Source organism: Adiantum capillus-veneris, chromosome 14 (assembly GCF_014529385.1).
Source record: "Adiantum capillus-veneris isolate H3 chromosome 14, ASM1452938v2, whole genome shotgun sequence".
Lineage (NCBI taxonomy): Eukaryota > Viridiplantae > Streptophyta > Polypodiopsida > Polypodiales > Pteridaceae > Adiantum > Adiantum capillus-veneris.
This window is the reverse complement of record NC_140944.1, coordinates 43,806,426-43,822,882: the sequence shown is the minus strand read 5'-3', so window position 1 is coordinate 43,822,882 and position 16,457 is coordinate 43,806,426. Positions and strand designations below refer to the sequence as shown.

At 47.6% G+C, this 16,457-nt stretch overlaps 2 protein-coding genes across 5 annotated transcripts in view; both read left to right on the top strand.

Moving 5' to 3' along the window:
• LOC147442295 (dynein regulatory complex subunit 3-like) overlaps positions 1–14,876 on the top strand; it is a 159,440-nt gene extending 144,564 nt beyond the window's left edge. Inside the window, exons 12-14 of one of the 4 annotated variants that reach the window (XM_086528527.1) lie at positions 14,061–14,187; positions 14,260–14,337; positions 14,571–14,876. In XM_086528527.1, coding sequence (XP_086384653.1) covers positions 14,061–14,187; positions 14,260–14,337; positions 14,571–14,741 — 376 coding nt within the window. In that variant the 3' untranslated portion in view covers positions 14,742–14,876. The other 3 variants (XM_086528528.1, XM_086528530.1, XM_086528529.1) reach the window with 3 other exon arrangements.
• LOC147442296 (uncharacterized) lies at positions 1,703–12,860 on the top strand. The gene has a single exon (XM_086528531.1). It carries the CDS (start codon positions 6,310–6,312, stop codon positions 6,937–6,939), a length of 630 nt encoding a protein of 209 aa, XP_086384657.1. The 5' UTR covers positions 1,703–6,309; the 3' UTR covers positions 6,940–12,860.
• Positions 14,877–16,457: the final 1,581 nt, after the last annotated feature.

The following is a 16,457-nucleotide window of genomic DNA, read 5'->3' as shown; positions in this document are numbered from 1 at the left end:
CCTACCCTCTCAGCACCCCCCTTGCCCCTACCCTCTACCCTCCCACTCTCGCCCCTACCCTCTAACCCTCGCCCCTACCCTCTCAGCACCCCCTCTCGCCCCTACCCTCTAACCTCTCGCCCCTACCCTCTCAACACCCCCTCTCGCCCCTACCCTCTACCCCTCGCCCCTACCCTCTACCCACCCACTCTCGCCCCTGCCCTATTTTATTTCGCCCCTACCCAGTTCCTCTGCAAGAAAATTCGCCATTCCTCAAATTCGCCCTTTCTTATTAATTTCGCCCCTACCCTAACTTACTCGCCTTAGCCCTAACTTCTTCGCCTATTTCCTCTTGATTCGCCCCTATACCCAATTCTTAGTCGTATCCTCTCGCCCAGCCCCACAATAAATCGCACCAAGTCCCCTTCTGTCCAGAGGCTGCCTAGCCAAATCCAAATCGGTTCTATACTCCGCCTTGGTCTGCGTCTGCCTGATCGTGGTGCTTTTCATCACTTGGTCTACCCAGCTGCTCACTGTTTGTCATCCACCCGACCTCACCATGGCAGGAGGTAGCAAGCAACAGGAGAAACAGCCAGAAGAAAGTAGCAAGAGAAAGGTAGAGTTGAAGAAGAGGAAAGCTTTGGTTGCAGAATCAAAGAGCGAAGCAGAGGAAGTATTTGCAAGCAGCAGCCATGGCATAGATGACTTTACCTCCAGTGACCCAAGTGATGAGAGCTACAAAGTAGACTCAGCAGCATCTGATGATTCAGATGAGTCAGGTGCTCCCAGTGATCAGGAGGAACATTCAAAAGTGGCTCAGAAAAAAGAAAAGCAGCCAATCATCACTCATGAAATCAAGAGGCTTGCTTCTTCGAAAAATCGCACAGCATTCTCATTAAATTTTCATATGCAGCAACCTCGACCATCTCTCAGTGAGGTGCTTTCGACTGCTCAGCTACGGACTCTGGGCCTCACAGCATTGGCTGATGCAGATTTACCTGATACGGTTCCAGCAGAGTTGATACATCAACTGTTGAAAGACTTTCCAAAGGTCCGGGGCTACAAGTTAACATCTACAAGGCTTGGCCATGCCATGGGTATGACCAACTTTCCAGCTGTGAAGTCTACTACTCGCACTTTCTCTTTGCTGTCCAAGGATGCGACAATTCAAGCATGTCAAGAGCTATTGAGTTCGGATCACCCGGATTATGAGCGACAGACGGCTTCTCGCAATCTTCAGGTATTACTTTCTGGCTCGAGATGCCAAAGAAGACAAGGAAAAAACTGATCTTCTCACTACATTCTCACACTGCGAAGGGCTATACTGTTTAATCCACACTATCCCTTGTGGATTCCACCAGGTTCTCTTCAGCTCTTTGCAGACTAGGGCTAAAAGATTTCGGGCCCAAGTGCAGTCTGTGCAGTTAAGTTTTAAATGTTTTGCGGCACCTCTCTTGGCATGGGTCATAAACATACCTATCAACCCAAATGAAGTGGATGAGGAGCAGGGAACCTCGAAAGGGAAAAGGAAAACCGTGAGCATGCAGGTTGACCCCACAGTCACCAAGAAAAAGAAGCTCAAGGCGAAAGTGGTGAAGGATACAGTGAAGTCTCTACTCTCCTTGCCAGTTTCTGAGAGCCAGCAGACTAGGGTACATTTTCAGCGTCACACGTCTACTTCTACCCCCCTGGTTCTGCTGTGCCGGCGCTAGTGTCTACTGCCGCTCCTCAGGACAGGATGGTCACTTCACCCATACAGGATACTCTTCCTTCCTCTCCCATCTTCACTCATACACTGGTCAACATATCTCTCTCTGCACCTACAACAACAATCTTAGAGGCACCTACTACACCGGCTGTACCTACTTCTAGCTCGCCGGCTGTGCCACATGTGCGCCCTCCAGCATCACATGCATCTGAGGAATCTTCAGGTATGGCCGACTCCACTTCTCTGTTTCAGCTTTCAGAGAAGTTACTTCAGGACTCCAGAGCTGCTATTGCCACCATCGAGCTAGGCGTAGAGCAGCTAGCTGCAACGCACCAGCGTCACTCCGCCACATACGCAACTATGGAGGGATCTCTGCAAGTTGCAGAGAGTGCCATCGCAGATCGAGATGCAACGATTTTTGCACTACAGCAAGCATTGAAGATAAAGTCAAGGATTATTGATGACCTAAAAGCACAGGTGCAAGGATTTCAAGAAATGCTTATGTATGGTAACAGGCCTACCCAGGCTCCTGTGGGATATGGATGGACTGCGCCATGGATACAGATCCAGAATCTAGCAGGCTTTGTAGCACCAACAGGTCCCTCTCAACCCTCTCAGCAGTTCATGGGACACTACGCAGCTGGTCCCTCTCAGCCCTCTTAGCAGTTCATGGGACACTACCCACAGCCTCAGTTCCAGTACTTTACTCAGCAGGGGTCTCAGGTCCAGATGCCACCCATGCAGAGCTAGAGTGTTTCTTGCTGTGACGGTGTTGCTGGTGCACACCGCCATGGTTGTGTTACTAGGTGTCCGGAGTTCACTTCAGGGCAGGTGCTTCCATCCGGATTGCAGCAGATGGCTGCTCAAACCACAGGAAGCCAGGTTATGCAGAGCACAATCCAGCAACCGCATCGTTACACAATCGATCTGATGGCGCCTCCCGATCCGGATACTTTTGGGGCAGCAGTGGCGACGACACTTTCCCTTAGGTGACAGGACTGTGCTCTTGCCCCACCTTTCATTGTACATATAGTTACTTTTGTAGTTTCATTCAGTGTTTGGCTCACCGAGACGGTGACCAGTCTTGTGGCGAGCAACCTGTAGCAGGCTACAGTGTCACTGCTACAGGACACAGTTACAGTTAGTACAGTTGGTCTGGTCTGTTCACACTGGACGGACACTCTGGGCAGTGACACGTGGCAGGGATACGGATGGTGGCCTAGTGGACATGTGGCCAGGTCACACTTAGCTGGCTGACATTTATGAGCCGTTGGTGGCTCTTCATGATTGTATATATGAGTAGTAGCCGTTGAGTCATTATCATTATCTTGTACGTAGTCGTCTAGAGAGAGTCTTACACAGAGCACTGCTTCACCATCCCTGCACATCTGAGCCTCGACACCCCATTTGTACCTGTGAGTCCTGGGCTGGAGTTGAGTGTGCTGCCACGCCAGTCTGTACATGGTTCTTTGAGCTAGTCGAGTCCACATGTTCTGGTCCACTGTTGTGTCTCTGTTGTTATCCATTGTTTCTGTGTTTCATTCTGTTTGAGAGAGTTTCCATTTGTTTGAGTGAGATTGTCACGCACATTGCATTGAGGGGCACCCACGTTGTAGAGAGCACGACACATTATCCGCGCTACACCTACTCTATTTGGTATGTATAGAGGTTTCTTACTACATTGACAGAGAGGGTGGCAGAGATTCGTAGCTGGCAGGGACATGGATTCCATTGTTGTTATATGTTGATGATATTGTGTTGATCTCTGACTCACCGAAGGGTATGCAACAACATTTGGATGCATTACATAGCTTTGCGCAGGATAGTGGATTGTCTGTAACCTTGGTAAACCCAAGGTTATGGTGTTTAACACCACATCGCTGTGGATCAGGAGATCAACACCTACATTCACTTATGGTTAGGAGACTGTGGAGTACACATGTGCATACACTTATCTTGGGGTAGTCTTCATTGGGCCAAAGTTTTCTTTGAAGAGAGCAGGAGAGACTAGACTAACCAGAGCGTATGCGCCCTTGGGAGGATTGGAGAGGATGTATTTGCATGTTCAGTTCCAGGAACCCCAAACAAAGCTCTGGCTCTTTGATACCTTGGTAGCTTTAGCTATGCTCTATGGGGTTCAAGTTTGGGGACCTTCTATGGGTTAGGATGGGTGGAGAAGTATGGAGAGGTCCTTGGTATCTATGATCTCTCGGCTGCTTAAAGCCAAGGCCTCCGTACCACACGAGATCACTAGAGCAGAGTTAGCACCCCCCCCCCCCCCCCCTGGAGATAGAGACGCTTACCATATCAGTCTCGTTTATGTACAGCTTATGGGATACTACCAAAGACAGATATGACAGATTGGCCCTTGATTCCTCTATACAATTAGCTTTACAGGTGGACACATCATGCTGGTATGCACAGATGTCCAGATACATGGCTTCAACATGGAAAGATTGCCTCCCTTCCAATACTCCCTTGATGCACAGTTGGACACGAGGAGGACATGGATAGGGCCGACATAGGAGTTGGGCACGAAGATGGCTTTTTATAGAGAGCTTCTTCTCCAACTCAAAGGGGATGGGTTTGTGATTCGACCCAGCTATATGGATACACACCTATCTCATGGGTTACGGTGTGCCATTGGTCAGATACGGACATCTTCACACAAGCTTGAGATTGAGACTGGTAGATTCAGAGGGATACCAGAAACTAATAGGATATGCCGCGTATGCCATACAGAGCTAGAGACGGAGATGCATTATATATGTCAGTGCACAGTGTATTTGAGACACGTGGTCGCTTCTACTATCTATTCTGAGAAGACTTCGGACCCTTCTCGAGAGTCATGAGCTATCAGGAGCAGAGACGTCTTGGATTGTATCTACTTGAGTTACACAGACATAGAGATAGTTTACTGAGGAGATTGACAGAGACAATCCCAAAGACAGATTACTCATTTCTTCACAGTAGACACCGGACAGATAGAGGAGCAGCCACCACTGCAAAGCTCAACTCATACTCACATCTGTGGTACTCTCATTGACCGAGCACTGGAGCTAGGGAGATCGAGACGCTCACGACTTCATAGCATCGACGGAGACTACAACAGAGGATTAGAGCCATACTATCTCGACATCCAGAGTACAAATGAGGATGGATTCATCACCCATTGTATCTTTTTCTTGTATTTGGGTACCCATTGTATCAACCATCACACATATCCCACATAGTTCCAACTAGTAGCACTTCTAGATTCAATTTAGTATCTCTTCTTTTGTACTCAGACATGGTATCAGATTCACCAGTTTGTAATAGATTGGTCTCATAGGTCATTTTGGCCTTTTGAAGACGTATATCATTTCTCTCTCTCTCTCTCTCTCTCTCTCTCTCTCTCTCTCTCTCTCTCTCCAGGGGATCCAGCATTCCAGAGATACCTGAGCAGGCCACCACCGATGTACCACATTCTCTACCCTACATATGTTGCTTGTTTTTAGATACCCTCCCTATCATCTCATGGTGGTATCACCTTGTAGCCCCTAGTTGAGCCTGATGATGCGTGAGCACACCTCGACACGAGGACCCACACTAAACATTGTACACCACATGCACCACCCTACCACACCCTTTTGCATAGTATAGGCTCATTTCAGTTTGTACCCTTCTTTTTATTTTCCGATGCCTAGAGCATCAACACATGTATATGATATTGTCTCATAGGTCGAGTTCGGCCTTTCGAAGACGTTAATAAAGCTTTCTTTCTTTCTTTCTCTCTCTCTCTCTCTCTCTCTCTCTCTCTCTCTCTCTCTCTCTCTCTCTCTCTCTTCTTGCGCGTAAGGTTGCTGTTGCTCGCGTAACCTGCTGTCTGTTCTGTCCTCTCTCTCTAGCGCGAGGTTGAGCACGTGCAGGCAGAAGGCTTGCGCAGGTGCAGAAACGCGCAGGTAGGCAGGCAGAGGGCTCACGCCATACTCAGCAGGACAGCGAGCAGGCCCTCTCTCTCTCTCTCTCTCTCTGCAGGTGACGCAACAGGTGAGTTGAATTTTCTTTATCTCTCTCGCTTAAGGTTTTGTCTCGTAGCAGGTGCAAGGTGCAGGGCAGCAAGAGGTAGCACGCAGGGCAATTCATTTTTGCCTGTGTTAGGGTTTCGGGCATCAAGAGGCAGCGCGCAGGGAGATTCTCTCTCTCTGCAGATGACGCAACAGATGCAAGGCATCAAGAGGTGACGCACGCAGGGCAGCAAGAGGTGACGCAGCAAGTACAAGGCGCAGAGAGACTGCAGCAGGTTCAGTGCGCAGGCTGAAGAGGGCGCAGGTGCAGGACACGCAGAGGCTGCAGCAGGCGAGCTTCTCCCACAGAGGGGGCTGTGCGTGGATTGAGCCAGCGCCCAACAGGGGCCTGTCTGAGCCATGAGTTGACTCTATTGGGTGGGGGGGGGGGGGCACGTGCATTTTTCTGCCACTGCGCAGGACATCGAGTGCAAGGTCTTCATTTGAGTTGCCTCGGTTGCTTACGCCCGTAGTGGGCTGAATTGATGTATACACCCGCATCGGGGGAGCTGAGAAGGATACACCCTCGCTCGCCTATCCTTGTTTTTGGATAGGTTTCTAGTGTGCCCTGCCTGCATGGACTCAGCCGAGCCAGAGCATCGAGCTATATCCGCATCGCCAATGGAGGCCATGAGCGCTTCGCAAGTGGAGGCCATGATCATTTCGCCGATATGTAAGCCCCATACGAAGGCAACCTTTGCGCTTACAAACAAGCGGATAACACAAATGGAAAGGGAGATGAAAGAATGGAAAGCAGAGACGGAGGGATGGTGGAAAGAGAAGGCCAACCTTCTTCAAATGTTTCTTAATGAAAGCGCGCAATGGAAGAAGGAGAAAGAGGACTTGCACGCAGAGCTACAAGAATTTAAGGCGGATTCACAGACACTTAGAGAAGAGGTCACAACCCTCAAGCGAGAACTTGCGGATAGAGTAAGCAGTGGACTGGAAGAAGGGGAATTTCAGCCCTCGGTGATAGACGAGATCAAGGTCATCAAGGAGCAGGTACGGATGATCACAGAGGAGAAACAGAAGGTGGTAAAGACATCTTTGTGGATGGATGTGATCACGAAGACACAGAAGAAGGCGGATGAGGCCGAGAAATGGATAGAAGTCGCTAAGAATGGGAAAGGGAAAGAAACCACATCCGTCCCCACTCCTACAATCATCAACAAGAGCAGCGAAGGAAAACTAGAGCATTGCATATAAGAGTAACCGGTCTAAAAGACCGAGATGATGTGGAAGGGGAAGTTGAAGAACTTCTCCGCATGATGGGTAGTGAGGCTACTCATACAAAGGCGTGGAGGGTAGGGAAGAAGACACAAGGCAATGGGGAGACTTCAAAGGGGAGAGCTTTAGTCATCCGTTTTCCATCCATGGAGGCAAAGAAGGACTTCTTGAAGAAGCGCCCTACACTACAGAAAACGGGCATATTCCTTGGAGATGACCTCACTCTCACACAGCTGGCGCATATGAGAGAGGTAATGCCAGAGATTCAAGCGGCAAGGGAGAAGGGAAAGACGGCCTTCTATAGAGATGGCTGAGTGGTGATTATAGAGCGGCGCTCCACATGACGGTGCGAGACCTATGGGACCACACTCAAAGTTGCCACGTGGAATTGCAATGGATCTATGCGCCTTGATGTGGGTGCCTTTGAGGATAGTTTTACGGGAAGAGACATCGTCTTCTACTCTGAGACACATCAAGCACCGGGGCAATCTATGCCTCATATTAGTGGATATAGATGGGAGACAGCCTGAAGACAGGAGACACGATCAGAGCACAGAGGGCGGGGCTCAGGAGGAGTGGCAGTGTTATTCAGGGAGGAGTTGCAGCCATTGATACATATAGCCCGCAGGGATGAGCAAGCTAGGTACATGTGGGTGAGATTGAGAGCGGAGACAGGCAAATATCTTTACATTGCTGTTTGCTACTTTTCCCCGAGTACGTCAGTGTATGCACCACCCAGAGGACAGTCCCCCTTCTCTATTCTGGATGATGACATATGGGAGTTCTCTAGAGATGGTGACATCATCATTCTAGGGGATTTCAATGCTAGGATTGCCCATCATCAGACAGTATTTTATGATACTTGAGAGGAGATGCTGAGAGAGTTGGATGTTGCAGAGACGGGCCTATCCAGACTATCACAGGATGGAGAACACACTGAGTATGGACGACACTTGATAGACATGGGGACTGCACATGGATTGGTCATCTTGAATGGCCTACAGAGATTTCCCGCTGCTGGGGGTTTTACGTGCTTTCCACACATACATGGAGCCAGCACAGTGGATTATATCATGGCACAGCCGAGCCTCATCTCTAGTATCCGGGACCTTATGGTTGGACCCAGACTTGTTGGTGTGGCAGTGGATCATGCTCTTATGTCGCTGACCATTTCTTTTCAGTTTAGTGTAGCACACAGGCGACGGGCAGCAGCCCCTACTCGCTACACCTTTACACGGGAGACGGACTTTGTACACATAGATGGGATCTACAGACGCCTGTGCACAAAGGATCCAGGGCGACCTCTGGAGGAGCTTACTACTATACTGACATAGACACTACATGATGCAGCAGCAGAGGCATACCCACATACCCAGCCTGAGCAGAGAAGCCGTTCGGGAAGCATGCTCCAAAACAGCTGGTATGATGAGGAATGTCGGGACACTAGAGCTAGACTTCAGAAGGAGGTGCTTTTGGGGGACATCACTCACAGGCAGTCACAAATTGACTTCCGACGCCTAGTGCGGCGGAAGAAGAGGGCTTTTTTGGCTCGCCTAGAGCAGGATCTATACCAACTATTCTTGAGTCAAGACTCACGTGAGGCATGGAGGCTCTTTCATGAGCACTCCCCCCCCCCCCCCTGCCATCACTTCTACAGAGGCTTGGGGCCAACATGCATCATCTTTGTACACAGTTCCTGAGCAGCCCCCCCTTCCCGACCCCCCCGATCCATGCCCACACACATGTGCTTTTTTTACCGCTGAGATGGTGAGGAAGGCCATTGGCAGGATGAGGACTGGGAGAGCATATGATCATGATGGCCTAGTGGCTGAGCATTTCACGCATGCCAGAGATTTACTAGCAGAGCTTCTAGCGGTTATGTTTAACCGTGCCATGTGTGAGGGCTTGCATGATACTTGGAGCCTATCTACTATTGTACCCATCTTCAAGTCGGGAGACCCCATGGAGCTTGGGAACTATCGCACTATCATGATTGGACACACATTGGCACGGTTGTACGCATCTATTCTTGAGCAGCAGGAGTAGATGGGCAGAGAGGGAGGGGATACGCGTAGCCGGGCAGGCAGGTTTCAGGAGGGGTTTTTCTACTCTGGACCATATCTTGACACTCATAGCCATCATTGAGGAGGGCAGAGCGCATGGGAGAAGGATCTATTGTAGCTTTGTGGATTTCCGCAAAGCATTTGACACAGTGCCCAGAGCTAGATTGATGCGCAGATTACAGCAAATGGGAGTACCCAAAGAGCTCATTTGGGGGGTCATGGCATTATACAGGTCAGTAGTGGGGCATGTAGGCACCCCAGAGGGTCTATCCACACCGGTTTACTCCACTATTGGGGTGAAGCAGGGCTGCCCGCTCTCTCCTACTCTATTTGGTATGTATATAGATGAGGCTTCTGACTACATTGAGAGAGATGGTGATAGAGGTGCACAGCTGGCAGGGACATGGATTCCACTATTGTTATATGCTGATGATATTGTGTTGATCTCCGACTCTCCGGAGGGGATGCAACGTCACTTGGATGCTTTGCATAGGTTTGCCCAAGAAAGTGGTTTGTCCGTAAACCTTGGTAAAACCAAGGTCATGGTATTTAATACCACCCCACAGTGGATTAGGAGATTAGCACCTGCCTTCACATACGGCCAGGAGAAGGTGGAGTATACAGATGCTTACACTTACCTTGGAGTGGTTTTAGTGGGCCAGCATTTTCATTAAGGAGGGCAGCAGAGACTAGATTTTTGACCAGAGCCCATGCAGCATTGGGTAGATTGGAAAGGATGTGTTCACAGGTTCAGTTTCAGGAGCCTTGGACGAAGCTCTGGCTCTTTGACACTTTGGTGGCTTCTGCATTGCTTTATGGAGCTGAGATTTGGGGACCTTCACTGGATCATTATGGGAGGACGGGCCGCAGTGATGGATGGGGGGACATGGAGAAGCCTCTGGTCTCTATGATCTCGCGGCTCATTAGAGCCAAGGCTTCAGTACCATGTGCTATTGTACGAGCAGAGCTAGCTGCCCCCCCACTGGTGGTTGAGGCGCTCACCAGATCTGTCTCCTTCATGCACCGCATATGGGAACTTCCCAAAGACAGATATGCACGCCTTGCACTTGAGTCCTCTCGACAGTTAGCCATGCAGGGAGATACAACATGCTGGTACGGGGAGATGACATCATGGTTTCAGATGCATGGGTTCAGCATAGACAGATTGCCTCCCTTCCAGTACTCACTGGATGCGCCCTCTCTGACTCTTACACAATCCTAGGTAACCAGGCTCATTCGCCAAAATTTGACTCAGCTAGACACCAAGAGGACATGGATACAACCAGCACAAGAGCTAGGCACGAAGATGGCTTTCTACAAGAGCATCTCCTCCAGCTTACGGAGGATGGTTTTGTGACGAGGCCCAGCTACATGGACACCCACTTGTCTCATGGAATACGATGTGCTATTGGCCAGATTCGCACATCTTCACACCAGCTACGGATCGAGACCGGGAGATACAACGGAATACCAGCAGAGGCTAGGACATGCCCCCTGTGTGACATCGCGCCTAAGACAGAGTTGCACTACACATGCCATTGCCCCGTCTACTACGAGATACGAGGCGGCTTCCATTGCTTGTTCAGAGAGGGCTTTGGACCATTCGCTAGAGTCATGCGGTACGAGGATCAGAGATGCCTGGGTTTGTTTTTGCTCGAGTTGCGCAGACATAGAGAGAGCCTGATGAGAGGAGAGGCTAGCCAGTCTCAGAGACAGATCACAGACTTCTTTAGAGCTGCCACTAGACACCCGGAGGAGTTACTACCACAGCAGAGCGCGTCTCTTTACACCAGAGGCGTACTAATCGACCGAGCGACTGAGCTAGGGAGATCCAGACGCCCACGACTGCGGAGGACTACACAGCATCGACGAAGGCTGCATCAGAGGATTCGGATCACTTTGGCTCGACATGCACGATGCTCGGTCAGACTACTGACCATGGAGGAGATTGATGAGATCCGCCAACGACCGATGCTGGATCTCCTGTGATTTACCCATCCCAGCTAGTTGTTTAGCTGCTTAGTCCACACCTAGCAGTTTAGGATTCCATAGTATTTTATTTTGTCATTCTGTCATTTTGTCATCTTGTTACTCTGACTTTGTATCAGATCCACCACATTGTAACTTTCTGGTCTCATAGGTCACTTTGGCCTTTTGAAGACGTTAATATAACATTTCATTTCTCTCTCTCTCTCTCTCTCTCCGACTGTGTTGATTTCCGACTCCCCAAAGGGGATACAACGTCATTTAAATGCTTTGTACACATTTGCCCACGATAGAGGATTGTCTGTTAACCTGGGAAAACCAAGGTCATGGTGTTTAACACCACATTGGGTCAGGAGGTCAGCACCTACTTTTACATATGGCTTGGACACGGTGGAGTATACATATGCATACATCTATCTTGGGGTAGTCTTCAGTGGACTAGCGTTTTCATTGAGGAGAGCAGCAGAGACTAGATTGATGAGAGCTTATGCAGCCTTGGGAGGTTTGGAGAAGATGTGTTCACAGGTTTAGTTTCAAGAACCTCGAAAAAAGTTGTGGCTTTTTGACACTCTAGTGGCTTTAGCTATGCTCTATGGGGTTCAGATTTGGGGACCCTCAGTGGACCACAGGGCAGATTTGGTAGCACTGATGGATGGAGATGTATGGAGAGGCCTCTAGTCTCTATGATCTCTCGGATGGTTCGGGCTAAGGCCTCAGTGCCTCATGAGATTATTCGAGCTGAGCTAGCTGCTCCCCCTCTTGTAGTTGAGGCCCTTACTACATCAGTTTCCTTCATGCATAACGTGGAAATATCAAGAGCTCCGTTGCGGATGAGATGACTGGATAAAAAACTTATTGTGGAACTGTATGCTGTGATGCATGTTAGAGAACGTGTTGTCTGGAAATGATGGCATTGACATGTATGCATAGATGCGGTGATTGTGAAAGAATCGGATTGAATTTTGCAAGTCTAATCGCTGACTATTACTCTTCTTTCAAGAGGGGGGTATGTCACAAGTTGGTGACATGGCATGACCCCTAGGAGGTTAGGGTGCTTAAAGACCCAACATTGGACAACCTTCACCGTAAAAGAGCAAACTATAAATACTGTTGACGTGGCAACCTATACGGAGAGCTGCGATTCATGGATGCTGACATAGCACCGTAGAGATTGTCAGTGCCATTTACGAAAGTAGCCCTATGGGAATCTTCTTTTCACAGTTGATGTTTTTCAGGAAGAACTTCTCATAGTTGATGCTTTCGGGCCAAGAGAATTCGATTATGAGCCTTGGGGGCTCACTTTGGCATTCTCGCATGTGCGGAAGTAGAGGAAGAGCCCCTTGGCAGTTGTACCTTTTGTGTAGTAATATAAAAGAAATATCGAAAGAGGCGCGAGGGTTTTGGGGCCAATGCTTTGGAAGTAGAACTCCACCACTCCATGTCTGCCGTGTAGATCTCTCTCTCTCTCTCTCTCTCTCTCTCTCTCTCTCTCTCTCTATTCAGTTATTTTAAACTGCTAAAAAGTCAGCTTTAGTCTGTTCTCGTGGTGCCCTCCTGTAACATGGCAGGGACATGGATACCCCTATGGTTATATGCGGATGGTATTGCGCTTATTTCAGATTCACCTGAGGGGATGCAGCGCCATCTTGATAGATTTGCACAACATATCGGTATGTCTGTTTAACTTGGGAAGACCAAGGTTATGATATTCAATACTACAGTGCAATGGGTCAGGCGATCAGCACCCAGTTTTACTTATGGATAAGACCTAGTGGAGTATATAGATATGTACACTTACCTTGGAGTCGTTTTTAGTAGCCTGATTTTCTCCATAAGGAGAGTGGCAAAGACTAGACTGACCAGAGCATACGCAGGTTTGGGAGGTTTGGAGAGGATGTGTCCAAGAGCCTCGCACCAAGCTATGGATTTTTGATACTCTCGTTGCCTCAGCAATGCTATATGGAGTGCAAATATGCGGACCCTCAATAGATCATCGTAGTCATCAGCATGGACGTACAGATGGGTGGCCACTTATCTCCATGATCTCGAGGATAATCAAGGCTAAGACCTCGGCTCCCCCTGCAATCATCCGAGCAGAGCTGTTGCCCCTCCTTTAGGCTCTTACGAGATCGATGGTATTCAACACAACTTATGGGAACTCCCACAAGATCGTTATGCTCGACCATCCTTCTTGATCGAGCCATCTGGCTTGCCTGGTCATGACGCCCGTGGATATGAGGATCTTCACATTATAGACGAGGTCTGCATGGGAGGCTACCCCCCCCCCCCCCCCCCCCCCCGAGAGTTGACCATAGAGGACATTTGAGGCCATACTGCAGAGACTCATGAGAGAGTTCATGGGATGATCACCATTGTATACTTTCTTCATCGTACACCTCAGTAGCCCTCGTGTGATTGTACCCTTCCCCATATGCTTTGAGATGATGTATTATGTGATGATGTTGATGATGATGATGTAGGGTAGGCCTACATACTTACTCACTCTAGGTACCCTCATTTGTTTTTATTTTTATGTTCACACATGGATGTAACCTTTTGGTCTCATAGGTCAATTTGATCTTTTGAAGACATTGATATAGCATTTTGTTTCATCTCTCTCTCTCTCTCTCTCTCTCTCTCTCTCTCTCTCTCTCTCTCTCTCTCTCTCTCTCACACACACACACACACACACACACAAATTAGAATCTTAGGCTTGTACCCTTAAACTATTAATTCGCAAAACACGGCTGAAGCTAAATTATACATTTCTATCTAATAACTGGTCATTACTAGAGGTGAAGTAATTTTCTGGATGTTGTTTATATTGTTATACATCTGTCATCTGGAAGATATTTATTTATCTATGTATATTAAAAAAAAAAGCTGAAGCTGTGCATCTATGGGGAAGTCTATATGTGTGTGCACAAAATGTTGACAACATATACACGTGAATGAGTTTGGTAAGACTTTTTTGAGCTCTCATTGGAATGCTCATTACAAAAGACGGGAACGCCTTGTCAAAATATGTTGAATATCTTAACCTAGAAACACTTTTGCAACCATGAGAATGCTGGAGAACAAGTTCTCTGAGTCTGTTGCGGCACAAGCTGTTTCAGTAATGGAGCAGTTTGCGATGAGTGACTCGTATGATGATCTCGAGAATGAAGAAGCAAGAATGGTATGAAGTGCATTCAAATATGTGCTCTCCTCAGTTTTCAATTCATCTTGTCTTGTTTTGTTTTCCCCACAGTTGATTCATGACAAAGATCTCATGAACAACTGTATCCAAGCCTCTCACGATTCTCATACACTAAAGATCGACATATCGGTACATTCCTTGAACACTTGCTCTGAATTTTCTTACATGCACACAACCCTTGGCTTTCCCTAATCTGTTCAATCAAGAAAGGTTAAAGGAATTCTATTCAAACATATAAAATTGCATCCACCCCTAGTTTTTCATCATTTATTTCTCCTGAGGAGTTATTATCATATGTGCTGCTTCTCTTTGCCAAGAAAATGGATAACTCGACCGCAAATGTGTGCTTATATGTAAACCAGGAGGATCATACTTTGTCCAATGAGGAGAGAATGCATAAGGCGATAAATCAAACCTTTCAGGACGAAGAGATCAGGCGCAACAGGGTAAGAGTCGAAGAGATCCTATTTGTAGTGAACACTAATGAGACTGAGATCAATGACAAGCTTTCTGACTATGTTGAGTCTCCATAACCCTAAGTCTGCATAAGTCTTTGGAGCTTCCAAAAGCTTTTCAAAATCAAGAAGAACCCCTGTGCATTCATTGAGAAACACAATGGTTACTTTTGAATGTAAACCAAAATTTTAGTCAAGTGGAAATTCCATCTACACACTTCATCTATATGCATTAATGATCCGGACACATTCTTTTCAACCAACGGAAATAAATGGTGAAGCAAAATACCCCCAACTCCCCCTCGCTCACCCTTCTTTTTTAAAGAATTTGTTAATTTTCATTAAATTAGCCTGCCAAAGAGGTCTTTGCCTTGACCTTTTTGTACAGAACATGGAGTTGTCAAGCTTCTATTAAACAGGAAGCCACTCACTGGCCGATCTTGTAGTGAGGTGGATGTATATCTATGTGTCTGAGAGGACTTTCTACATGCAGGATTGTGGGACTTTGTGAGAGATTGGGGCATGTGGTTCTCCATGCAGATAGATGATGCTTTTATTGGTTTTGCTATGTATGTATGGATTGATGCTAGTTTTCTTGGGTCAGCTTTTTTGGTGTGAGATTGCAGATGCATTGCATAATGGGGACTCTAGATTATTTGAGTGACTGAAATGGCGTGCAGACTGCCCTTCTGCATAGGACTTCATGAGCGGATGATGTTATTTGGTTTGGGACACTAAAGATGCAGCTTGTTTCTTTCAGTCGTGTAAAAGACTTGTTTCCCGCCTAGTTGAAGTATGGCAGAGGATGGGCTTGTCAATATTGTGGGGTTGTGACCTTGTGCAGGACTGCTTATGGTGAACTTATCATTTGTGGCTTGTTGGACTCATCCTTGTCCTGTCCTCCCCTCCTGTTCTCTCATCCTGTCCACTTACAAGCAAGACACTCTGCTTTGACAAGGCAATCCAAGGACACCAGGACAAGCCCTCTTGTGGATTTAAGGAAAACACACCATTGCGAAGCAAAGTTTGAAGACATGCTTCTCAAGTGGTTGTGCTGGATAATAGTGATTGCATAACAAGGAAGTGCTTCAGTTGTTGCTATCCATTCCAATAGCTCTTCATCATTAGAGTGTTCTGGAGGGTTTTTTAATGTGGATTGAATTGGAAGGGCACTTTGATTGATGTTTGGGTTTACACCACCTTCAAACTTAATAGGGCAGCTTGGAGTGAAGATCGTCAACGCATCATTTCCCTAATCATGTAGAGCCTTGGTGTGACTTGCCCAAGGTCCACCCATCAGGAGAGGGAAACCACCATCTGCTTAAGGAAGGCACACTATCATAAAATCTAGGTGAAAAGAGAACCCTTTGAACTGCAAGGGAACTTGCTCAACAACCCCAAGTGTGATGGTAAAAGGAGCAGGGTCGGGCCCGCATTGTGAATTTGGGCATGAGATTTATGCTAGAGCCTCCATCCATGGTCACTCCAGTAAATTTGTTTTCCAAAAATAGAGACTGTGAGGCTAGGCCGTCCATAATCAGTGAGAGGGACGAAGTAACATGTAATCATGTATGACTATGAAGAGTTATGGAAGATGGTTGCCACAAAGACTTGGCCCATGGTAGAAAGATCGAATGATAGCCAATGTCTTACTCTAGAGTTAGTGATTGAGGCAAAGTAGATCATAAAGTGAAACTTGTTATAATATGTATTTGAGGATATCTTCAGTGATGGGCTTAGCACGACTGCCCTTTTCATGTGCTCATCATTGATGTAGATCTTCCACAGCCTCTA

Coding starts and splice junctions, on each gene's coding strand:
- LOC147442296 (XM_086528531.1), top strand. CDS start 6,310: ATGGACTCAGCCGAGCCAGAGCATCGAGCTATATCCGCATCGCCAATG.